At 41.1% G+C, this 24294-nt stretch overlaps 1 protein-coding gene across 1 annotated transcript; it reads left to right on the top strand.

Moving 5' to 3' along the window:
- Positions 1-1350: 1350 nt before the first annotated feature.
- On the top strand, positions 1351-23520 carry LOC306705392 (sodium/potassium/calcium exchanger 3). Its single transcript, XM_079172139.1, has 17 exons — positions 1351-1592; positions 7727-7834; positions 14793-14869; positions 15019-15093; positions 15200-15284; positions 15708-15811; positions 15895-15969; positions 16078-16103; positions 17153-17206; positions 17316-17458; positions 17573-17739; positions 17826-18063; positions 18239-18405; positions 19211-19325; positions 19451-19563; positions 19731-19796; positions 20376-23520. The coding sequence occupies exons 1-17, from the start codon at positions 1490-1492 to the stop codon at positions 20484-20486; spliced, it is 1827 nt and encodes a 608-aa protein (XP_079028265.1). The 5' UTR covers positions 1351-1489; the 3' UTR covers positions 20487-23520.
- The last annotated feature ends 774 nt before the right edge of the window (positions 23521-24294 follow it).

Genomic DNA, 24294 nt, shown 5'->3' with positions numbered 1-24294 from the left:
ATTAAAGAATGGAAAAACACCAGGACACTGGAGACCCACTGACGTTGAATGAGGCTGCTTTCACTTTTTTAATGTCATTTCACTGAAGTGAAGTTCTTTTAAACGGCCTTCAATTTTAAGAGCAGACATTAACCAGACTACTTCTATCGTACAGTACATGCACTTTTACAAAAAAGGTTTGTGTACGTTTTTGTACTTTCTGGGAATCTGGCTGGGTGGATTATTAGCAGACAGTGCTGCAGCAGTTTTACTTAATCTTCACCCGGTTTCTGGAAGGTCTCCATGTGACAAGTAGTCTGTGTTTCCCCCAAACAGACACCGGGGCAGTCCCCTCACTTTTAGCATTTTTATTTAAGTAATAATTCAAGAGCTGGAGATGAAGAAAGAAGACAAGGAAAAGGAAAAAAACTAAGTGAAATCACTTGTAGAGTATTAGTGGCAAAACTACCTTTCATTTTGTCCCTTTTTCTGTGCTCTCAGACTGATTCTTACTGTATTATGTGTTTCCTATGGGCATTACTTCATCACCATTTCCCATGCTGTATTATATCATGATGCTACCGAGACTAATTTAGTCTGACTGAGTCAGACTAAATGCTCAACACGCTATTCCACTGATCGACAGTTGGTGGCGGTGATACGCAGAGAAAGCCTACTGCCTCCAAAAAGGCAGTGAAGAAGAATACTGTTCTGCTTCTCAAATGTTTTATGAGAGAAATGCACTTGACATGGTTCTGGTTAGAAACACTAATGCAAATGTAGCCCAACTTTCGTTTGCTAATAAGAGTTGAAATAATGTATTGGAATTAACGGTGAGTTCCAGTCCACCTTTGCTTACTCCATTCACACGTCATTAGTGGGATCAGGTGTGTTTAGCTATTCAAGCGTCTCTCAGGTGGAACATTTAGTGCAGTGTTGGGCCAGCAAATGGCACCACTGGCAAAAAGCCACTCATAGTGAGTGTGCGTGTGTTTTTAGTGCTTGGGAGTTTGCATCCCATCAGGGGTCCATCAGCTCAAACGGGCATTTCTGTCCCATTTCCTCAGAGAAAACGAGTCCCAGGTTTTGTCGCCGCCTGGTGGCCACATGTGTGAACTACACAGTGAGCGGAGAGAGATAGAGAGGGTGAGAGAGAGTGAAGGCTCACGGAGCTCAAGAGCATGTCGCCTCCTGTTGCTGCGCCTCACTGTGGGATCTGCTGTCGACCTTTCAGACCGTTCACATGAACGCAGAAAGCTTTTTTTAACGCGTTCACTCGCTATGTTCGAGCCGGAGGTTTGGCGGAGTGAGCCAGCGCAGCGTCTGCTCTGAGTCTGGAGAGGGGGAACCGGGCTTGTGGTTGAGGGGATTTTCTGTATTTATTTTTTGACACAACTTGGCAGACTTGGCGTTTGCTGCTGCTGGAGCTGTTTGTTTGCAGAGAAAGTGTGAAACAAGTGTCAGGAAGAGAGCAACAGATGTTTTCGGTGGAAATGCGGCCGTCTAAAGAATGAGAGCAGCAGCGAGGCACCGGCGGCCCTTCCAGCGGTTCTGCTGCTGTGGAGTCGGGCTGGTCGCCGTCATTTGGCTCGCACAGGTCATCCAGGCACCAGGTGAGACCTTAATATAGACACACAGACTTGCACGCGCCTGCGTGCTTGCACAATAATAACAGTCCTATGGACATTCTTAGATTCACACTGGAAAATTGGTATTACATCAATATGTGAAAACGTAATCTAAGACATACAGTGTGCACAATATAAATCAGGTGATTTTTATATGATTTTATAGACGTTTGGAATGCAGCTATATAGAGCCCACAATTTAGATCGATGCTAGACCTAAAGTTAGATTTAGAAAAAATAAATAAAAAGATCCAATCAAAAGGAAAGGAAATGGTAAAATACATTTTACTCTAACACATTACAAAACAGATCCATATAAATCTGTTATTGTCTCAATAAAGAGCTAACTAGTAGAAAATGCTGCATAATACCGGTATTCAGAGCATGTATGTAATACTTTATCTTCATTTGGAGCAAAGATCCAATATACTTCCCCTTCCCCCCTCCTCTTATCCATGGATCTAAAAGTCTTCTTTTATGTGGATCAAAATATGAATATTACATAAATGCAGTGTATGCTGGTTTAGAAATTCTACTGTAGACGGGTGCTGCATTCTCCATCCGTTAAAATAGACATTATTATAACATTTAAATTGCCTGAAGAAAGAATACAGTTGTAGAAGTTGATTGTGATTACTGTCCAGCCGTGTGCCATTTCTAAGGCAAAATATTGTCTTTAAAGTAAACGAACATTACTGCATGTCTGACAGCTGAATCGCTGTTCTAAATATTTAAATCTTAGTTTCCAACATGTTCTGCTCACTGTCTCCCAGCGTACAATGCAGGAAGGTGACAGTTTGTTGATTACATAAAGCAGACAGAGGTTGTGCCATGTATAAATCCAATCACTGGGGATCAGTTCAGTTATGGGTTATTGCAGATTGACCATGGTTATTTTATCCTAATCTCAGCAGAATATGATGCATCTCTTAATAGTCTGCCTGCCCGTTTAATGTCTGCCTTTTCCCAGGTTGTCACTGTTAAGAATATGTTTTTCATTTGCCTAAATAAGTTGTGGTTAATTGTAGATACTTGATTGGTACATTTATTGTATTTGTCTTGGATTGTTTACAGTTACTGTCATTTAAAACGTTAAAATTATCAACCTCTATCACATTATTTACCGTTCCCAGTCACATCCGTATCCATAAATGTTTAGAGCGTGGTTCTTCGATAGATTTTGCAATGTCTCATTTGCAGCAGTACACCTAAAGGCAATCTCCCCCTCGCTCATTATCCTCTCACCACCTTTGCTGATGTGGTCACACTCTGTCACACACACACACGCACACTCATCAGCAGCTTCAGCACCGACAGCGTCATTCTCTCTAATCCTGTGTGCATTATAACGATATGAATGAGTGAACTTTGTTTCAGTGGTAAAAACAGGAGTTTTTGATTTACATTTATATTTCACCCTTAGTGTTGCAGTCCGCTCCTCCATGAAAGAGTGTCCTGGTGAATGAGCCGTGTCATTAATATTTATACTTCACCTTTAAATTATGAGTGTGTGCCAACAACCAGAAGAGGTTTTTTGAACTGAGATCAAGGCCGCTCAACTTAAACCATATAAAAGCACGGGGCAAGGCACGGGGCAAGGCATGTGGTCTGCTGTTTGTAATGGCCACAGGAAGGTTACTCTCGCATACTTGGAAAATATCACACATACTGTAGCATCCTGAATACCACTGCTAGTACAACCATCTCTGGATGTGCTTATCCAACAGTCCGTATCAATATCATTCTAATTCTGACAAAAACATTGGTTTGGATATCGGAAAAATAATTTACAATAACGCCACTGGCTTGATGAAAAATGTATTTATTATGTTGGAGTTGTGAAAGGAACAGTCTCTAGGAAGAACGATTTTGCAGAGGCAACAAACATTGTTTGAAGCAATTAATACATTCAACAGATTTCTTTGCTGAAGACTTTCCATGCTTGCAAACGTGGGGAATTGATTCATAACTGAACAATTCAAGCCTCACTAGACAACGTTTTATATCCAACATAGCTGTCCCTCGTCGGCACATGCAGGTGGTGGATTCCTTTACAAACATTTATAAATCACAGCAGCAGTGCGTCTAACAGCTGACACATAATGATCCCCTGTGTGTCCCATGTTATGTCTGAAAACACACTGGACAGACTTAAGTTCAGTGTTGATTGAAAAGGTTTGATAGTTGTGTGGCTCACACAAAACAGTTTCCATTACAGCAAAACGACTAGCTTTTGAACAGTTAAGCAGGTGTTGAACCTGCAATAAATAAAATGTTTGGGTCACCCGGGGGCTGTGGAAATAAACGGACTTATCATCTTTTAAAGTTTATACAGCTATCATGTATATAAACTCTTGCTTATGTACACATCCAACAAAGCAACATCAGAATAGCATCCTTTGGAGTCGTGGTTTTGTCCTCCTGATGAATGTCAGTCTAATAATCACTCTCCTTTTAGCTGCTGTCTGTTACGACAAATTGTGGGCTGGAAAACAAATATACTAGCTTAAACTTAAACGCGCTAAAATGGTCCGTAGAGCTGAGGGGAACAGCAGAGTTAGCGTATTATTCTCTGTAGGTTTCACATGCTAGTTGTCATGTGATGTATTAGTAATACAAAAATGTTTATCATAGTTGCTTGTAAAGTCACTTTTTGTAGAATTAGAATATGTCTGACCCCAGGTAGAAGACACATCGTGTCAATTTGACTCATTTTTCTACAAAGACAAAATTCTAATGCCACCAGAATAATTGGGAAATTGGTTACATGAAAGTTGTCGTGTTGAATGAAGCCATGGCAGCTGTTTCCAAAAAGGGAAATTGTCACTAAATAATTAAGAACCGTACAAAGTAGGAAGTGGATCGTATATTAATATCACCATGGCAGAGCTTGTGTCAATTGTAGCACTTATTATTACATGACAATCCAGATAAATACATTACATGTACATATTTACTTCGACATACAGTCAAGATATTTATAGACCTGTGGTTAAGCTCCATTTTAAGACTCAATAAAATTGTCATCAGCTCTCTGTTTACTGCAACATGACACTTGCTAAATGTTCTGTCTAAATGTCAGAGTGGAGGACTGCAGTGTTATCTACATGGAAATGGAGCTTAGAGTGTCGGGCTGAAATACAAATATTATTTTTTATAAAGTAATATCCATAGGCTTGGGTTTCAGAGGCAGCAAATGCTTATCCGCATTGCCACTATTGAGGATTTTACGGTCCGAGACATTTACTAACCGACTGCTGTCCTGTCCTGTGGAGGCAGTGTTTGGGGTAAGACCTCAGGAAGCCGGTCTTTCCAGTCGATGTGTTATTGACGGGATCAAATGTCTTGTTTCTGCTAAAGAAGGAGGCAACACTGGTTTGTCCCTTCTGAGGAGAGCAGGTGATGGTGTATGGTTTAAGACATTCATGTTTTAAATGAAGAGTTGGTCTTCCGGGCCTTGAATCAAATAGGTGCTGTATAATGATTTACAGCAGTGACACTATTTGATCTGTGCTCATCATGTGTTGCAACAAGATGAATTCTTGCATTTTGAATTATTTGCTGCCTTACGACAAAAACAAAATCATTAATGTCACAAAGTAAGCATCTGGCTTGGAGGTTCCCCACAGTCTGCCTGATTACACTGTTGCGTAGAGAGAGAGGAATTAATGTTGGTATTTACACTTACCATGCTGCACTCAACCAACATGTTTATGTTGAGGCATGTGACGGCAGGATTAAGATATTTCCATACAAACTGCACATTTCATGTTTCATCAGCTTCATCACTGATCTTTCTGTAACCTCTTTCCGTTATGTTTACATTTTTAGCAGACAGTCTTATCTCGAGGAACAATCACTGTTACAGTAAAGTTAGCTTAAACACCATGGATCACCAACATTTTAAGCAACTTCAATGCAAGGCTCAGGGTCGGAGTGAAGACGGTGTGTCTGATCAAGATGAGAGGAGCCAAGACCTATGTGGCTTACTACCTCAGCTAAACACTGTCTGGAACCCTAAAAAAGCTTGGAAAGGAATCAAAGAGAGTGGATCTAACTTTCAGAATGACGATCATCTGGGAGACAAGTATCGCATTTAGATTTACTTTACGCAGGCAAGCATAGAGAATAAGGACTTGAAAGGATTTTTAGAATGTGCAGGACACGAGATTGGGAGCATTTCGATTGGCTCTCAACGGCTCTCAACATGGCGACTCCTGAGCTGGCGGCTCGTAGCTAACGATGTTCACAGAGCTAACAGTACAAATTACGGCAAATGTACTGTCATGGCAAACAGTGTTTACCTGACGGGGAACCAGAGGGTGGGCACTACACTTCAGCGACAACGCTGTCGGTCGTGACGGCGTTATCAGCTGTAAGTGCAGTGCAGAGTGGCGGCCATGAGCTAGCCAGTGGGGCACGCTCATATGCACTAAACCAAAACAAAGCACAGAGAAGCTACGATTACAACACATACAGCGCCTATATATTGATAATTTGTTAGACTAGTTGATAAAAAAATGTTCTTCATAAGTTCCCAGAGCCCAATGTGATTCAAAGCTTGTATTTTACTTATTTTTGTTCGCGAACAATCCCTAAACCAATCGATTACAATGAAACAGAAAAATCACTGCAAACCTTCACATATGAGAAGCTGTAACCAGACAATGTTTGTCATTTTTGCAAAATTACTTATACAATTAATCAGATGTCCAAGTTGTTGCAGATTGGTTTTCTATCATTTACTTATAATCAACAAACCATTTTAGCAATTGTTGTTTTGATTTACATGTTGTTCGATTAGTCTTGAGTTAATAAAATCTGAATCTGTAAAAGAACTGGAATCAGCATCCATCCATCCAGTTTTTATCCATCCATCTCTCCTTTTTCTAATGAGACACGACGGGGTTTAGGTGCTAGAGATTTCTCCCAGCTATAGGTGGGAAAATGGTGCAGAGCCATCTGTGGCAGAAACCCATTTGAATTTCATACGAGTCGAGCTCCTCTTGATGCCTCGACATGAAAGCCTTCACGTCTGCTCTCAGCCATGACCGCTGCCCTCGTGAAATGGGCTCATTGAGCTGAAAGGTACAAAGGGACTCGCCATCGCCTGGCAATCAGAAAATGCATCAGGCACAGACACCATGCTGCCTTGTAAATAAAAGGACAGTTTGTCGTACAAAGTGTAATAATAACCGACTCACTATCTTCTCTGCAATAGTGGAAAGATCTCTGTGGGTGGTGGTGGGTTTTTTCCCCCGTAGGAGAGATGAGTCAGATATATCTGTGGGGAGTTCCTCGCCTGTCAGCGTAGTAAATACTGAAAGCCACACAGAAAATAGCTATTGAGGAATGAAATACAGAGCTGAAATAAACACCATAAAGATTTCAGTGCTGATGGCTTGGGACAGCTGACGGCAGCAGGGAATGAATCACTGAACGTGCTGCTATCTCCTCGAGCCAGAAACATGAAACTACAGGCTGTTGAGTTGTCGTTTGACACAAGTACACTCTGGAGACAATCACTATGAAATAGATACTTTATTTATTAAACTTCAGTCAGAGGTTCTTTGAAAACATTGTTACGTTTTTTGATTGCTACTGGCTGTAAAAAAAAAAATCAAAGTAGAGCTGGATGAATTGATTAGTTGATCAACACAAAAGTAATCAGCAGGTTTGACGGACGATTAATGATTTTAAGTCGGTTATCAAACCAAAAAAAAACGATTAACTCTCCCAATTTCTGACATTTTAGGATTTACTGCTTTTGGGGTTTTATACTTTTGATCGGACATAACAAGACATAACCTTGGACTGTTGAAACTGTGATATGGACATTTTAAATGTTTTATTAGTACTGCAACTTATTGTATTGAATAATTGATTAATCTTTGGGGAAATGATCTATCAGTTTACTAAAGCCAAATGTGATAGTTTTAATCTTTAATATAGACAAAGATATTTCTTGTTTATCAACTGATTGTTTCAGCTCTACATTTTATTGACGAAACAATTAAGCAAACTGAAGAATGTCTGTCCATAAATCACAGCACAGAGGGGTCTTGGACTGTGTGAGGTCGTCTTTGCACTAAAATGACTCTGGTGTTGTTTTGTAACAGAGACAGATTCTGGGTTTCGGCCAGGCGTGAACGGTGGGGAGCTGCGATGGACTCGCCGGCTGATGGAGGAGAAGTCGGACAACCAGAGCGTGGATCAGCCTCGAGCAGGTGAGTCACTCTTCTTTACCTGGATAAATGCCGCCTGTTCCTCGGGTTCAGACCAGCAAACTCTCCGAGACTGTCTCCGACACTTAATCATTCAGTGTAGGGGGGGTGATATGGATAACGTCTTCCTCACAGTGTGTGAAGAAATTGATGTGTTGTGATATTTTACATTTTCGTGGTGCTGTTGAACTGTATTGCATCATACAGTATAATAATAATTGTGTCGAAAAAATAATAGAAACACCTGACAGTACATAATATCATCATATTAGCCATGCCTAAATGAGTGTTTACAGTATTCGGAATTACAAACACAAGACCATGACGGCTGCATGGTTTGCGTTGGTAAATGAGATAATTTGGACGCTTTGTGTTTTGAGTCCAAAGAAGTTTAGCGACGCTAAACATGTGCATTTGTGTGGTGTATGTAGGTAATCAAGAAAGGCGGCGTGTACCAGAGATTTCTGCCTCTCCCCCTGCAGGTGAACTGAAAGGTCATTCGGCATTGTGTCAGTTGTCAGGAGTGTGTAGTCGGTGTCAAGCTTGCGCACCGACAGACTCAAGGAGACAGACGGAGCGCACAAGAGGAGGCTGCCAGAGTGAAAGTCAGATTAGATTTTCTAAGGTAGTCTGTCTTTAGCAGGCGCCACGTTACCTTCCATTGCTTCCTTCTGGTTGCGCCCTGAATAGTCTGCACAGATTCAAACGGCTCCTTATTGTCGCTGAGACATGCAGCCGATCGACAGCCATAATGAGACCTCTTTTTCTCTGGTTCCCAGGCTGATTAGCTCGCTGGCTGACATGAGCCGCATTCATCAAAGCTGACATTGTTATTATTAAAAATTCAGATCGGAGAGGAAATGTCTTTATTGTTGTGTGAGGAGAATAAGACAGATAAAATAACACAGCTGCACAATAAGATATCTTTTGCCTTACCGACAGACTACAATTCTGTATCTTCACATCATTTGCATGCTGTCAGTCGTTAGGCTGTCAGTCACAACGTCGTGTTGTATGCCAACTGCACGGTTATTGTGTTCTCAGAGAAATTTATGCAAATCAAGTTTTGCTAATAATATACCATGCAAATGACCTGTCTACAGCACACCCTTAAATACCACCTTAAATATACTCTGCCCACTTGAGGGTGTGCAACCTAAAAAAAAACCCTGCACACAATGAATTATTTTATCCTTTTTAAAAATGTGAAACAGGCTTTTCGTGACATGACTGAGACGAACTCGTAGAGACTTGTAAGCACTTTTCAAATATACAGTATGTTTGTCACAGCAGTTGGGGAAAGATCATCATGTCAGGGAATGCTAATTTTTTTTGCTAAATGTTTGCATAACGTACATCTGGCACCGGCTGTTCTTCCGTATGAAAGGTTTGACTTAAAAGTAGTTTTACTAGATAGTACATACAATTGTTTATTTATTTTAGAGGTGTAGCCTTGACTTCATTAACTTCTTATCACCAAACCTCAAATCTCTAAGCCTTTGTTAATCTGTTTTCTTCTTCTTTTTAATCTTTAATAGGTATATGATGAACAGTTCTAGCTCCTGATAATCTTATCTGGAAAAACGATTCCACAGCTCAGTGGCATCACAAGTTATATATTTGGAGAGCTTACATTTGACAGGTTCACGAACACACAGACTCTGTGACAATTGGTCTGGCACTTGGAGTACATTCACACATTACAAGCACCTCACTGTCACGGCTTGTCCTCTCATTACATTAGAAGTGTTTTTTTTATTTTGTATTCCACCCTTGAGAGAGAAAATGAGACTCAGTGTCTCTACCAGTGCTCCATTTGCTCTATTCAGCAATTTGTGTTGTGCTACCCGATAACACACTTAACCTTTATTGAGTTCCTGGCTGCAAACAGATCTCCCTCATTATCTCTTACAAAGACACAAGCGTACTGCGGGTAAATACCTCGCTGTAGTAATACACTGCAGGCGAACAAAGGGCTGGACAGGTAGTATACGACACAGCAGTGAGCGCAGGCTCCAGGCTCAGGTTGCCGCCCTCTTCCTCAGCGGGCCGCCTGACAGTGATTGCACAATCTGTAGTGTGATTAAAAAGCCTGCCCCGGGCCTCGGTGGGATATTATCTTGGGGATTGCACAGTAACGTCCAGGCTGTCTTTCTCTCTTTTCATCCCTCCGCTGCTTAACAAGATGGAGACGGCGTGACCCGCCTTCAGCTGAAAGGAGCCCGAGAGAGACCGTTGTTGCTAAGCAACTGAACGCAACATTTTGAAGCCCAGACAATTCTTTCACGCATTAAAAAAAGTCCAAAGGACTAAAAATAGACCGTGAGGAGAGGGGGTGAATATAAATGATGTAAATGAAGTGAATGGCTCATGCTGTGTGTGTGTCGTCGAGGCTTGTTGTGTTGTTTATTTTGGCAAGCGACAGTCGGCTGAGAATAGTATTTTTCCACAGCCGTGGTTTAGGGGGGTTTTTTTGGGAAAGAGTTGAGAAAGAGAAGCTGGCAGATAATCTTACAGAAATTGTCTTCAAATGCATGGTCTTGGTCTTTTATCAGGATGCTGTTGGAACATTTTAATCAGAATTCTGTTGGATCTTTTTCACTCTCCGTCCACAATAAGGCCGAGTCTGAGTGAGGCTTATCGTAAAACTCCTCTTAAAAGTCTTGATTGTCACTAAAGGGAAGATATTTAGCCGCTTCGTCTGTGACTTAATGTTTCTTTTCTTCACCCGACGAGTTGATGGAGAATATGACGGATGTCTGTTGTATGTCACACCAGTGTCGCATGATGTTTAGTGTTCGTATCGATGGGCGAGGTGGTTGGTGCGGTTTGAAGCCCTGCTATCGTTTCATCATAGTTGCGTTTAAACCGCCTCAAAGGAAAGCAAATCAAAGAACAAATGCATAATTGAATTTACATTAAACACCTGGATGAGATATTTATTCTTTGATTCCTCATGAAACATGCAGGCTTGTTGCAGAGGTGTGTGTGTGTGAGTGTGTGTGTGGGGTGTGGGTGTGGGTTTGGGGGGGTTTGGTTGTAGCACGATACGTCGATACCAGAGCTTGACTCCAGGACCCCTGCAGACTCCCAGATCGATACCATTACTCTGCACCGCCCACTGCCTCTTCATTCAGCTCCCCTGCAGCAGGTCGACTCAGAGAGAGCTCCGCTCCTCACATCCGCACTGCTCTCACTGAGTGGAGATTTCACTTCTTGTGCCTTCTGAAGTATTTGCTCGGCCTCGACCTTACACTTGGAAGAAATGATCTGCAGCACTGGCTCTATTGATCTGGACCTCGGATAAAATACACATATAAGAAAGGATCTGTACTCTGTGAAGCACCCATAACAGTACAGATTTCACTTCTTTTTTTTTTTTCACGCTGTATTCGCTACTGAGACTTAAGACTAACATTATTATCTGTCATTATGTGATCAAAAGGACACCAAAGTAAACCAGGATGGTTTATGCCTTCCTTCAGTTTGAAATAGGCAACAGTGTTTTATGATTGCTATAAATGCTGTAGTGGAGTCAACTAAAAGCTAATAAACTTTTATACAGCACAGTCAGATACTCGGTTTGTTAGGCTAATAGCAGATGCATTAGGGGTAAACTTACGCTTTGCTTCCTGACAAACAGTGTCTCATTTTAACATGTGCCTGCTGGCTTTTATAATGCTGTGGAGTTAATATTTAAAACAGTGGTTCGGTGTCCTTTTTTTCCATCACAGAGTTATTTTCTGTTATAATTCATCGCTGTCTTTTTGTTGCTTTACAGTCAGCATAAATCTCCCATACATGCTGGTTAACAAGGATACAATAAGTAAAGCCATCATTAAGTCTCAGATATCACAACAGAATGACGAGTACATTCACGATGCACGAGAATTATGTTTCATTCATTGAGAAGAACAAATATTTTTGCCAAACATCTAGTGCTGTCTTGGTCTGCTTGGTTAACTGTTGAGCAGCATTTCATGTAAATGTAATTTAACCTCAATCCATTTAGCATTTAAATACCTAACTCCCCATTAGTATATGTGCACACAGTTGATAGTTCTGTATGCATCACGATGCCTTTTTGACATTTGCATTTCATGCACTTTCCAGTGAAGTCTATTTAATGAACTTTAAAGGCCTCCCTGTATCTTTCCAAACGATGGTTATATTCAGATCTCCATCTGTCAAGAGCAGGTTGCTGATTTTGTTCTGCACATCTTTTAATTAGTTTTGGATCTGCTTTAATCATGGGTGCACCCATGATAATCGAACCACCTTAAACAAACACACACAAACTAATTTAGATGTCACATAAAACTGTATTCTCCAAAAAGTTGTTGCATGTTGTTATCCTTTAGTTTAGTCTGTGTAGAGGTCTTCTCTCCTGTCACAGCTTCTTATTACCGACAGGTTGTCACTTCACATGTAACCTGGAAGCTGACTAGATCAAAGTGTTGCCTCTGCTGGAGTTTGATCATCACGCAGCCTCAGTATTATGTTAAATTAAGTGATCTGTTCTAGATGAATGGAGTTTGAACTTATCTGTTCACGCTTACAAATAGACACATAATAAATGAAAAGCCTTTCATTGATTGGTAACATAGATCAATGATGCAACCGGTTTATGAAAGCTTCACTCCGTCTGTGATGTCCTTCATGTTTCATGGCTGCAGTTTATGTGCAATAAATGTGCGTAGGTTGAAGAAATGTATGCAGCTATTTACACTTGTGGATGATCAGATTTCAGAGCACTTCAGCTTGTGCAGGAAGGAAACAAAGATATGTGAGCTGCTGTGAAGACGGTGACAGACAGAACTGGATCGAGGGTGAAAGCGTTGTGGGAGCATTTTATGATTCTGGCATTATAAAGACACCGAGCACGGAGAGAAGTGATGTTAGAGGTCTGAGTACAGAGGCACTCGTGTTGTCAGAGTAACGGCACACCAATGCAGCTCGACCTCCGATTACAAAACTACCGACTTCATCAAGCTGATGGCACATCTGGCTTAAATCCCAGATTTGGGAAGTTGCAGATGTGCAATCTTCTCGAACCCCGGCTGATTCAATTTTTGGTGTTTGCGTTGTGAAATCACGCCATAAGAGTTTCGGCAAGAGACATTCCTGTCCATTAGCCTTCAGTAGACCAGTAAGCTGAGACATGCTGTGTATCTCAAAGCTATTCTTCCCCCTCCCTCGCTCTCTCAGACCTCTCCTGAGGGTTTGTAAGGGAAAAATAAATATTTTTAGACATTACAGGCAAGATCTGCTGTCACTTCTCTCTCTTTTTTTTTCATTTTTCATAAATCCTAACCATGGGAAACACATATTCACCTCCCCCTTTCTCACTGTTCAGGCAATTGCCTTGCCTTTGGCTTCCTACTGCCACCCATCCCAAAAAAAAAAAAAAAAAAAAAAGGAAAAGCTGCCCCCAGGGAGAGTGTCGCCATAGCAACTGCCTTCACCAGAGCAACTCCTCAAAGCATCCATCTGAGGTACACGTTGCAGCCCCTTCGGGTTTCTACCGACAGCATAACCTGAGAGTTTATGTTTTGGGGCAGAAAGGAGACTGGAAGGCTTCCAGGGCCGAGAGGAGCGCAAAAGAAGAAAGGTGGAAGAAACAAAGCCACAGAGAGAGCACAGATGTCCCAACAGCTGATCAGCATGACAGGCCGCTTGAGAAGACGCATGCAGCGCGGCGTCGCATTCTGGCCGCCTCTTTCGTGCGATAGGATGACAAAGTTTTTGCATGCTTAAGCCTCTGTGATTTAGCAGACACGAGGCCTGTCCTGCAATAACAGCTGGCACAGAGAGAATAGGCTTTGTCCTCTTAGAGAGAAGGAAACAAAGACCCCACCGACCGTCAGAAAAAACTCACTTCAACTCCTTGAAAATGATGCACAAGAAGCATTTCATGGCACAACAAGCATCCAAGGCAGGCGGTGCTGCACTCTGGCACAGACACAAATGTGTAAACATCACTGCACAAACATTTACATTTTCGAACTGAACATAGCCAAATTACTGTCCCCCTCCTCGGGACCATGTGGCCTCCTCCTCTCACTCTCTGACACTGGAGGGTCAAGGATCAAATCTCATATCCCCGATCACAAGGGACCCTCTCTTAATCCATGCTGTCTGTTGTTCAGTTTCCATGCATCATGACGGCTGCACTGTGCTTATTGTGTGCTTTGCCGACCCACCGTTGTCTCACACAGCAGAAGAGCTATTAATAGCTCCACGCTCCCCAGCAGTTTTTATTCAACCAGCTCGGCTCGAGTTGTGAATTGGAGCTGCACCACACTCTCGAGGCTTTCTGTTGAAACGTCAAGGGAATAGAGGGAAGCTAGGCTGTCATTAACAGTTTCTATTTTTTTTAAATTTTAAACTCGAGGAAGGACAGGAAGCAGCTGCCAGTTTCACTTCCTGTCTCACTCTTCAGCGCAACACAAACACTGTGTCTACATGATGGTATGGTGGGTTGTACCACGTCTGAAAGAAATGAAGACACACGGGGAAAAGGAAACAAATTTGAAATTATGACTTCTGTTCTTTGTCATTTTAAGTTATTTTAATATGAATGGTTATCATTAAATATGGTAATACTTAGATAATTAAGCTTTGTAGTTGTACATCAGAAATCAGAATGAAGTTAGTCAAATCATTTCATTTGGTAAAACTATTCCATAAGGCAGAGAACAATAAGTAAATGACTGTATGTCAAAATTTAAGGTGAACATTTTGTATTCAAGTACAAATCAATGCCTCAAGGTCAAAAGAGTTATGAGTGAAATCATCATTATATCACAGGCTATTTGTAGCCACTGTATTTTTACTTTTCTTTTGGTGAAATAATGTCAAAATGGCATTTCGTTTGCAGCTTTGCAGGCTTGTCTTTGAGTGGAAAAAGAAATCAACTGAGAAAAATAACTGTACATCTATCATGTCTGTCCCTCCGCAGCCATACACGAGTTTCCAGAGGACATCTTTACCAAGGAGCAGAGGAAGAAGGGGGCCGTCTGTCTGCATGCACTCTGTGTGAGTATGTCACACGATGTCTCCTGAAATCTGCAGAGGCCAACATGTATTAAGAGACCAAGACATACACAACTCATTTATTTGTATTAAAAGGCAAGGTATGCATGTGTACCTCCACTCTCTTATCTGTGCTCAACTGTGCTGTCCAGGCCATCTACATGTTCTACGCTCTGGCCATCGTCTGTGACGACTACTTTGTCCCTTCCCTTGAGAAAATATCCGAGGTGAGAAAATGGCACCAACCTGCCATCAGATATCATTTTCTTTAGTAGATTCATATTTGATTTTTATTATTATTATTATGAGCTTTTTTTTGTTTTTGTCTTTCAGAACCTGCAGCTCAGTGAAGATGTGGCTGGGGCGACATTTATGGCGGCAGGCAGCTCTGCTCCGGAGCTTTTTACCTCTCTCATTGGTTAGTAGCTCAGCCAATCACGACCAAATACCAGTTGTGGCAGTTTTGACAAAAGCGTGCCAAAAATAGTTTTCATGTATTAACATTTGAATATTTGAACACATTGGAAGTCTTCACTGCCTCTGCAGTGCCAAGCCCATCCAGGAGATGTCAGCAGAGTCTAATTTACAACCTTAAAAAGGATTTTCCTTATTTTTTTAGGTATTTTCTTAGAGATTAGTGACTAGTGAAGTCTAAATAGAGAGCTGGGTGACGTGTGTTTCTGTGTGTAATTAAAAAGAATAGAAAATAGAAAACGGGGAGATGAGATAGGAGACGACAGATTGAGGGGATTTTATCTAATCTGCATTCAAAGCCAGATACCAAATGCACAGGTTTGACTTCCTCTCCTCCCATCTGTCTCTCTGTGTCACCCACCCTCAGGTGTTTTCATCACCAAAGGAGACGTTGGAGTCGGCACCATTGTTGGCTCTGCCGTCTTCAACATCCTGGTCATCATTGGCCTGTGTGGGATCTTTGCAGGCCAGGTAGGAAAAAACGTGCACAATATCTTGCACGCAGTTGCTCCCGAGTGAAGGAACACTGACATTTATTTAACTTTTCTCCACAGACGGTGGTTTTGACGTGGTGGTCGCTTTTTAGAGATTCCTCCTACTACATCCTCTCTGTACTCGCGCTCATAATGGTGAGATTGGCTGGTTGGTGCTTTTGAGTCACAATAATCAGTTATTGTGTGTAAATCTTCTACACCTCCGCATTGTGTTTTTAAAGAATACATTTTCCCCCTCTTTAGGTTATCTATGATGCCACAGTTGTCTGGTGAGTCCACGTACCTTCAGCTCTGTTTGTGTCATATGATCACATTTCCCAAGGAGCATTTCTGCAGCAGGCATCTGTATTCATGCCGACAAAGATCTGCAAATGAGTCTCGGTCCCCTCACGCTCTGATTGGTGTCAACAACCTCCCCCTCAAATGACTGTTATTACAATCATGAAGATTAGGGTGTCAACAAGTTCCACAATCAGTGATTGTGGAACATGTTAAATCGATTTGGTTCTTGATTCGTACTCGACAGTAACAATAACATCTGAATATGTATTTCGTGTCAGCTCATTTCAGAGTGGGCTGAACAAGCAACGTGTTCAGAAAAGTAATGACTTTTCATTTGTTTCATTCGTGTCCTCACACACATGGTCAGTGATTTGGAGCTTAGCTGTTCGATTAATTTCTTTTGTGTAGCTTTTCCTCATTTGGTGCTGTTGATGCATTCTTAGCTTCCTGTCCTGAATATTTAACCCTGACCCCGATGAAGGCCACAAGCCCAAACGCTTTGATTTAAATAGTAAAGTTGTTCTATATACTACAAGAGATGCTGGCTTGTTCCCCTTTTCAGTGCACCTTGGAAGCAGGTGAAGTTGTGCTCGAAGCCTCTCCACTCTGTACTGAATGTTTTCCCATCAGTCAACCTGACGTGTCCCTCTACTGTTGCATGTGTCAGTGGTTTTAATGAAAGAGCAGATTTATTCATGGCTTTAATGTGGGTTGAAGGTGTGGATTCATCAGTGATATACGGCAGGCTGTTAATTGAATCGCAGCGTGCCAAGCTGTCCCGGCGTATTTCACCTCACCGCTGTCCTTCTGAATATACTTTGTAAGATTTGTATCCCAGCTCTTTTTTGCCAAATCACTGCAAGCTCCTAATATCTGAGTTATGATTTGTATTGATGTAAATCATTACTGACACCCCTTGCTATTACAGTATGATTAAAGAAAGACTAAAGGTTAACTTACTCTATTATCTGTTGTATTTGAAGTTCACATACAGTGCAAAGACCAGACTAACGCAAATATATGACTTGCTGTGCAGGTGGGAGTCGCTGCTCCTCATGACCATGTATGGAATCTACATTATAATCATGAAGTAAGTTTACCAAAAGACTAAACAGTCGTCACCTCTCCACACTTGTGGACAAACCGTATTTATGGTATATTTGAATGTAAGCAAACGATATCCGTTTGTTTGGTTGCAGGTTCAACTCCCAGCTTCTGGCGTTTGTGACGCGTCAGCTCAGCAGCTCCGGGCCGTGCTGCCTCGGATCAGAGAATCACACAGACAACAAGATGGGAGAGGATGGCTCTGCTTGCAACACCTCCCTGGTGCTTCTTAACAAAGGTGTTTGAATGGTCTTCTCTTCTTCCCTGCTGTGGGGGTCTGTTCATCTCACTGTGTCGTATATAAACGGAAAGTTATTTGTCATGTGTTTGATCGACGACAACTTTTTCACAGGCCAAGCCCATGGTCAGGAGGCTCCTCCAGTCATCATGGTGGACGAGCTTCTCATCCTCAACCCCCACAAACTGTCCTTCTCTGACGCTGGCCTGCGTATCATGATGACCCCCCACTTCTCTCCCCGCACCAGGCTCTCCATGGCAGGACGCATGCTCATCAGTGAGGTATTTGATGCACATATAACGCACATAACACAATTTTTTCTGCGAGCTCTGAAACAAAAAACAAACTTTCTGTTCTCCTCTCATAGAGGCAGAGGCTGATCCAGAGCTCGAAGAATCAGCGGGACGGCGAGGCCGGCCCGGGGTCACGAGGGGGGTCAACCAGTAACAGCCTGAAGAGGACGGGCTCCTGCAGTCTGGAGAACGGAGGCAGGAGACCTGAGGTAGGAGACGCAGAGCCAGGAGACAAGCCTGGAGTCGAGGTGGGCCAGACAGAGGAAGAGGAGGGGGACGACGATGGGATTTTCAGCCCTGTGCGCATACCAGGTGAGGAAGATCCAGCACTAACTGTTGACTAAAGTGCAAGTAAGATGATGATTTTTTGTTGTTTTTGTTGATTGTCTTCTTTTTGATGTTGAAGCTAATCCCTGGTTGACAAAGGTTTCTTTCTTGATGCCTTGACTACCATGTGCCCTCCTGACTGACTTCCTGCTCCTCACAGGTAGCTGCTGTGCGCGGGTGAAGTGGGTGATCAAGTGGCCTCTGGGCCTCGTGCTCTACTGCACTGTGCCTAATTGTATTCTGCCACGCTGGCACCGCTGGTTCATGGTCACCTTTGCGGCCTCGACCCTGTGGATCGCTATCTTCTCCTACCTCATGGTGTGGATGGTAAGACCGTGATCTTTAATTCTGAAACAACAACAAAAAACAAAAAAGAAATCATCATAGGTGCTTCAAGTGGCTGTTGGTTAAGGCTGGACCCAAATATTCGACTATTAGGATCTTTGTTCACTGTGTAGGTATTTGTTTTTTATTAACCCCTTGTGATAAAAAAAAACATGCATAAAACACAATTAGAATAAAGTAATCCTTAAAAGTGAATGCCTTTTTTAATTTAACCGAAAGACACTTTTAGCATGGAGACGAGCCGAGCCAGAGCCAGAGCCGCTGTTTTTTATGTCGGAGCGCAATCAATGAGGGGCCCGGGCTGAACGGGCAGAGCGGAGGCCTCTGGAGGCTGCATTACGCGAGGGCTTACAGCCTCTGCGCAGACAGAGGGTTGTATGTGTTCACCGCTCACACAATACATGAAAACAGGATTCGCGGACTCATCACACATTTTGTTCGAAAAAAAAAGGAGGAAGCCTCTGAGTGTGCGACAGAGGAATTGTGCTGCTTTGACATGAGCCCTACGCTCATGTCAGTCCCGCCACGCACTGCAGTTGAGTCGCCGGCCGAAGCTTTGAATATTCATTGTTGACTTACTTTGTTACTACCAAAGCTCCAGAGCCAATATAACGGTATTCAGTGCAGCCCTACAATACAGCTATAGTTAACAGTGTGCTTTGAACTCTTTACATTGTTTGCATAGATGTATATCACGGTTTAACAGGACAGACAGTGACTTTTATACTACCTTAAAATGCTCCCTCTGTGTATACTTGACCCTGGTGTGTCCTCATGTTTCTTTCAGGTCACGATTATCAGTTTCACACTAGACATCCCAGACTACATCATGGGTATAACCTTCCTGGCAGCAGGGACCAGCGTGCCAGACTGCATGGCAAGTCTGATTGTAGCTCGACAAGGTAAAAATAAAAAGCCTCGGAGACGTCGTTATTCTGAATCTCCCAACTCCAAGTACTATTCTGTCTTTGTGGTGCAAGTGCTTCAATTCAGCATTTCTCTCGTCACTTTTCCCGTCTCTTTTCAGGCATGGGGGACATGGCGGTGTCTAACTCCATAGGCAGCAATATCTTTGACATCCTGCTGGGTTTGGGTTTCCCCTGGGCTTTGCGTACCCTTGTGGTGGAGCACGGATCATCAGTATGCATATACTTTATCTCAGTACAATACCGATCTCTTTTTTCCTTCTGTCTGTAATTCACCGATGTCTGCATGTGTTTGAGAAGGCTGTCAAAAACCAAGACTTTGGGCTTTCACGTCTGTTAAATGGTCATAAAATGGTGACACTTGCTTTTCTTCCACTATAGGTCTCCATCAATAATAAAGGACTTGTGTATTCTGTCGTCCTGCTGCTGGCATCCGTGTTTCTGACGGTGAGGAAACTTTAATTCAGTTCAAGACACCGTGGACTGTTGCTGTGTGTCTGATGAAATAACTGAACATGGAAAAAGGGAAAATTTACCTGAATTAAACCCTGAAGACTTGCATGTCTCCCAGGCCACTAGTTCAGTGTGAAAACGCAAAAACAGAAACTCTTTTCTAAAATTATTTCTTATATTTGAGGCCTAAAATTATATTGGAATTAATAAATCAAATAATTCATCTTACATTTTTTCGCCACAGTTTGTCTGTACATGTGCACAGGCCAAGTGACCAAACATTTAATGAATCCTGGTTTAAGGGATAGTTATCAAAACCGTACGTTTTGATATATAGTTACTGGATTTATTTACCCTCAAATACTGACATTGGCCTGAACAATCCAGTATCGGTCTGGTTCTACTACATGACCACTCTTAGATTTCTCCAAAACAGAATTAATGGTTTGACAATAACTCTACCTACCTTTTTATAATAAATATCCTGGTGTCTCACCCATTCTACAGAGCAAAAACTGTGTTCCAGGTGAATCTTTTTGGCTCTTTTCCTCACCACCGTCTCTCTGCTTTCAGGTGACGTGTGTTCATCTGAACCACTGGAGGCTGGATCGCCGGCTGGGCCTGGGTCTGTTGTTTCTCTATACCATCTTCCTGCTCTGCTCCATCCTCTTCGGGCAGATGTGAGGCCTTAAGGTCAAAAGTCAACCCTGTAGGACAACATGATGAGTACCTACCTTTCCACCACACGTCCTCTTTCCTGAAGCCAAAAAAAGAGCGACAGCATTGTTGTGTTCCTTGTGAGAGTTTCTGTGCACCTCTGTAGGACTCACTAGGGCGATACTGTACACATGCAACTACTCAAACACACACTAATGTCTTTTATCAATAGCACCATTTTTTTTTCTTTTTGTACAGTACAGCGTCTTTGAAGTATCAAATTTGGTGACTTACCAAAATATTTAAGGACATGGCAGATGGAAGTAGCAGGCTTGTGGGCCTTTTAATAACAATATGAAACAGGAAGTGACCCCCAACATAAAAACAAAAAAAAGAAATCATGAATAATTGGTAATAGTTTTTTTAATTAATGTGTCATCACTATTTTATTAAAGCAATAAGCCATTTTAATTTTAGATTCACAGTAATTTGAAAAAGACTCTTGCTTGCTGTCACTGCAGCTCTTCTCATTTTTAGCTGCTGCAGCCCAGCAAAATACTCACAACAATCAGAAGTTATTTATTATAGGGAGTATATATACCCATCGGGTTCTGTTGGTGAGGAGTGTTCAATAGTGTATATCTCTGGCAACAGTAATCAAACGCTTAAGAGAAAGTCAGAGACCAGGATGTGAAACAAAAGGCTGAAATCCATAGTTGCTTGTGGTGAAACTGGATATTGTCTTAATTTGAAGAAACAAATCTAATTACCTCAAGGATTTAAGGAATATGCTGAGTGTTCAAAGTGTATGGCCATCGCAACAGCTTTAGGTAAACGGTTGATCACTTTTTCTCTGGACTTTTCACAGATGTTTGGTACTTTAATCTGCCATGTCATGCTTGGACCTATTGTTCAAGATTTAAAAAAAAAAAATGTAGCAGATAAAAATTGTCTGTTGGCCTTAGATTTGAACACCCTTGTATGTTTTGAATGTACAACCTGTACCATAAGTGTGGAGATATTTACATGCATTCTAATGTAGCAGGCGGCACTGAATTACAGCAATGCACCTCTGAACAGACGGTGAGGTACTTTACTCCTACAATAAAGGACATGTATGTGTCAGTAGACTTTTAGAATCTAAACATTGATATGAAAATGCACATTATGGTGACAATATTTTGCCTAACCACTTCTAAGCAAGTATTGGTACAGTTTAATGTACGTAAAGAGATTAAATTAGTGTTACAGTATTTCTAGAATAATATATAATGTACGTCGATGAGTGTCACAATCTTTGATGACTTTGATTGCAGGTTAGTTGTAATACGTCACGTTTAGGTACGACAATCGATGTTTGTATTGTTTCTTGTACATTTTATGAGATTATTTAACTTTGGTGGAACATTTTTACTCTGATCAGGACAGAAGCAGCACATTATATACTCACACATGCACATACTGTATCTGTTTGTGTGTGGCATCGCAATAATGCTGTATATTCTATATACATGCTGCTCCTCTCCTTTTTATAAGATCTTTCCGAAAGCACAACAATTTGGACACATTCAGATAATTAGATGAATTCAAGAATAAATGTTCCACCAAAAGGAACTGGGCAATTTTTTTCTGTCTTTTTCCCAAATGGCTGTATTATTATTATTACTATTAATATTATTATCATTGTCTACCTGACAACACTTTTTACTGTTTGTAAATGTTGAATAATTAACATAGTTTTACAATAATAAAAGTCCGACAGAGACTAGTTTTGTGACGTTTTTGATATCTTTAAAAGAAAATACATAATGTAAGCCTACTTGTGAATTATTGTAACAGGATGAATGCACATGTTGTCAGTTTGTTTAGTGGAATATGAAGACTGTTATATCAGACTAGCACTTGCTATGAATTCAATTGCAGTTGTCTTAAAATCTTTTCAGCACTAAAATCTTTTATTTCAGTATTGATTCATTGGCGACCTTAATTCATGCAAGGGAAGACAGAACATTAAGCTCCGTTTACAGGTTTAAATTGAGTTTAAAAGAACAACAAAGTCATTTTAGAATTTTTTTTTAAAGAATGGCTAGAATAGAAGAAATACCACTTAAGTTTAAATGACAGTAAGTATTCATCCCTTTTCCCTCTAAATTGCCCCTACATAATTTGTTTCTACATAATTTAGGTTTACATAATTTTTCCATCTTTCAGCTACGGTTTAAAAGTATAGTTTCATTTAAACATGTTTTATCAGATCTGCTCAAATGTCATGCCAAAAGGTTTTGCACTAGATGCATCTTAATGGGGTTTTACTGCGACGGATGCACTGTTCAAATGTTTGAGCCAAAATAAATGTCTTATTAAATGAAATGATCTGATAAATGCCTGTATCCTAAACATAAAAGCTACACTTTGCCTACTGCTTGTCCAGAAAAAAAGGCTGAAACTAGTAGTTGCATAATTGTTTAGTTGATCAGTAGAAAAATAAATCAATAACTAATCTGTTAATCAGTTCATTGTTTGAATCTTTGATCATGCTAATCTGTAACTTGCAGCTCCTCATATGTGAGGATTTGCTCTTTAGAAAGGCTGACGATGATGGAAAACATTTTTTTTTCCCGCTCTTACTTGAGCACTGTTTTGCATTTGTGAGAGAATGCCATTCTGATGTAGAGACTGTCTCTGCACGTCCTCACTACCTTCATCCTTGTTATACATCCACAACCATCATTAACTCATTGTGTTTTTCCAGGAAATGATTTACAGCAGCTTGTGATGCTAATTTGTGCTTTCACTCAGCTGCCGGTAGTCTCTTCTGTTAACTCATGTATTCAGATCTACTAATAATCTCAATATGCTCGTGATTGCTACTGAGAGACACAACAGCACCAAAGCAAACAGCTGAACTCCAGTACTCGTCGTGGTTTCACGACGCATTCAAAGAATGTTATCTTTATTCTGCTGTGATGTTAGGAGGTAGTGGCTGTTTTAGCGTTGAAATGTAATGCTTAGAGTTTTTATTGGATCATAGAAGACTGTTGTATCTTGAGACCAATAAATAACGTGCAATAATTCATCTGACTCCAAAAAACAATGACTTTTGTTTAATAGAAGACATCAATGAATCTACCACATGCTTGTATGGAACCATATAGTCACAAGGTGATATTGTTAGAAGTGTTTTGTCCACATAAGTATGGTAAATAATGTGAGCTAGTGGGAGCCTATACAGTGCATTCACAAAGTGTTCAGACTAGAGGCTGCATAATGAATCGAAATCTCAATATTGACTGTTGCAATTTTAAAATCACAGGAGTGTTATTTGTTAAAGGGCAAATACAGGACTGTCTCAGAAAATTAGAATATTGTGATAATCCCCATACGTGTGATTTAGTTTACTGAACCAAGCTGAGTGTTTTTCAAGGCTCAGGAAACCCTTGCAGGTGTTTCGAGTTAATTAGACGATTCAAGTGATTAGTTGAATACCCTACTAGTATACTTTTTCATGATATTCTAATATTTAGAGATAGGATATTTGAGTTTTCTTAAGCTGTAAGCCATAATCAGCAATATTAAAAGAATAAAAGGCTTGCAATATTTCAGTTGATTTGTAATGAATCCAGAATGCATGACATTTTTGTTTTTTTAATTGCATTACACAAAATAAAGAACTTTATCACAATATTCTAATTTTCTGAGACAGTCCTGTATGTGTGCCCAATTACCATTTTAAATTAAATTAAAGCTGCAAGCAGCGATGTACGGGCCCTCGCATCCTCCCGCACGTCGGGGGTACTGGCGGGATGCCGGCAGAAGCGGCCATAAATATCTGCGA

This window comes from Pholis gunnellus (genome assembly GCF_910591455.1).
Source record: "Pholis gunnellus genome assembly, chromosome: 13".
In the NCBI taxonomy this organism is placed as follows: domain Eukaryota; kingdom Metazoa; phylum Chordata; class Actinopteri; order Perciformes; family Pholidae; genus Pholis; species Pholis gunnellus.
Note: the sequence above shows the minus strand (reverse complement) of the source record. Positions and strands in the feature narration are given on the sequence as shown.

Coding starts and splice junctions, on each gene's coding strand:
- LOC306705392 (XM_079172139.1), top strand. CDS start 1,490: ATGAGAGCAGCAGCGAGGCACCGGCGGCCCTTCCAGCGGTTCTGCTGC. Junction 16,104..17,152: donor TATGATGCCACAGTTGTCTG/GTGAGTCCACGT, acceptor CTTGCTGTGCAG/GTGGGAGTCGCTGCTCCTCA. Junction 19,564..19,730: donor TGGTGGAGCACGGATCATCA/GTATGCATATAC, acceptor CTTCCACTATAG/GTCTCCATCAATAATAAAGG.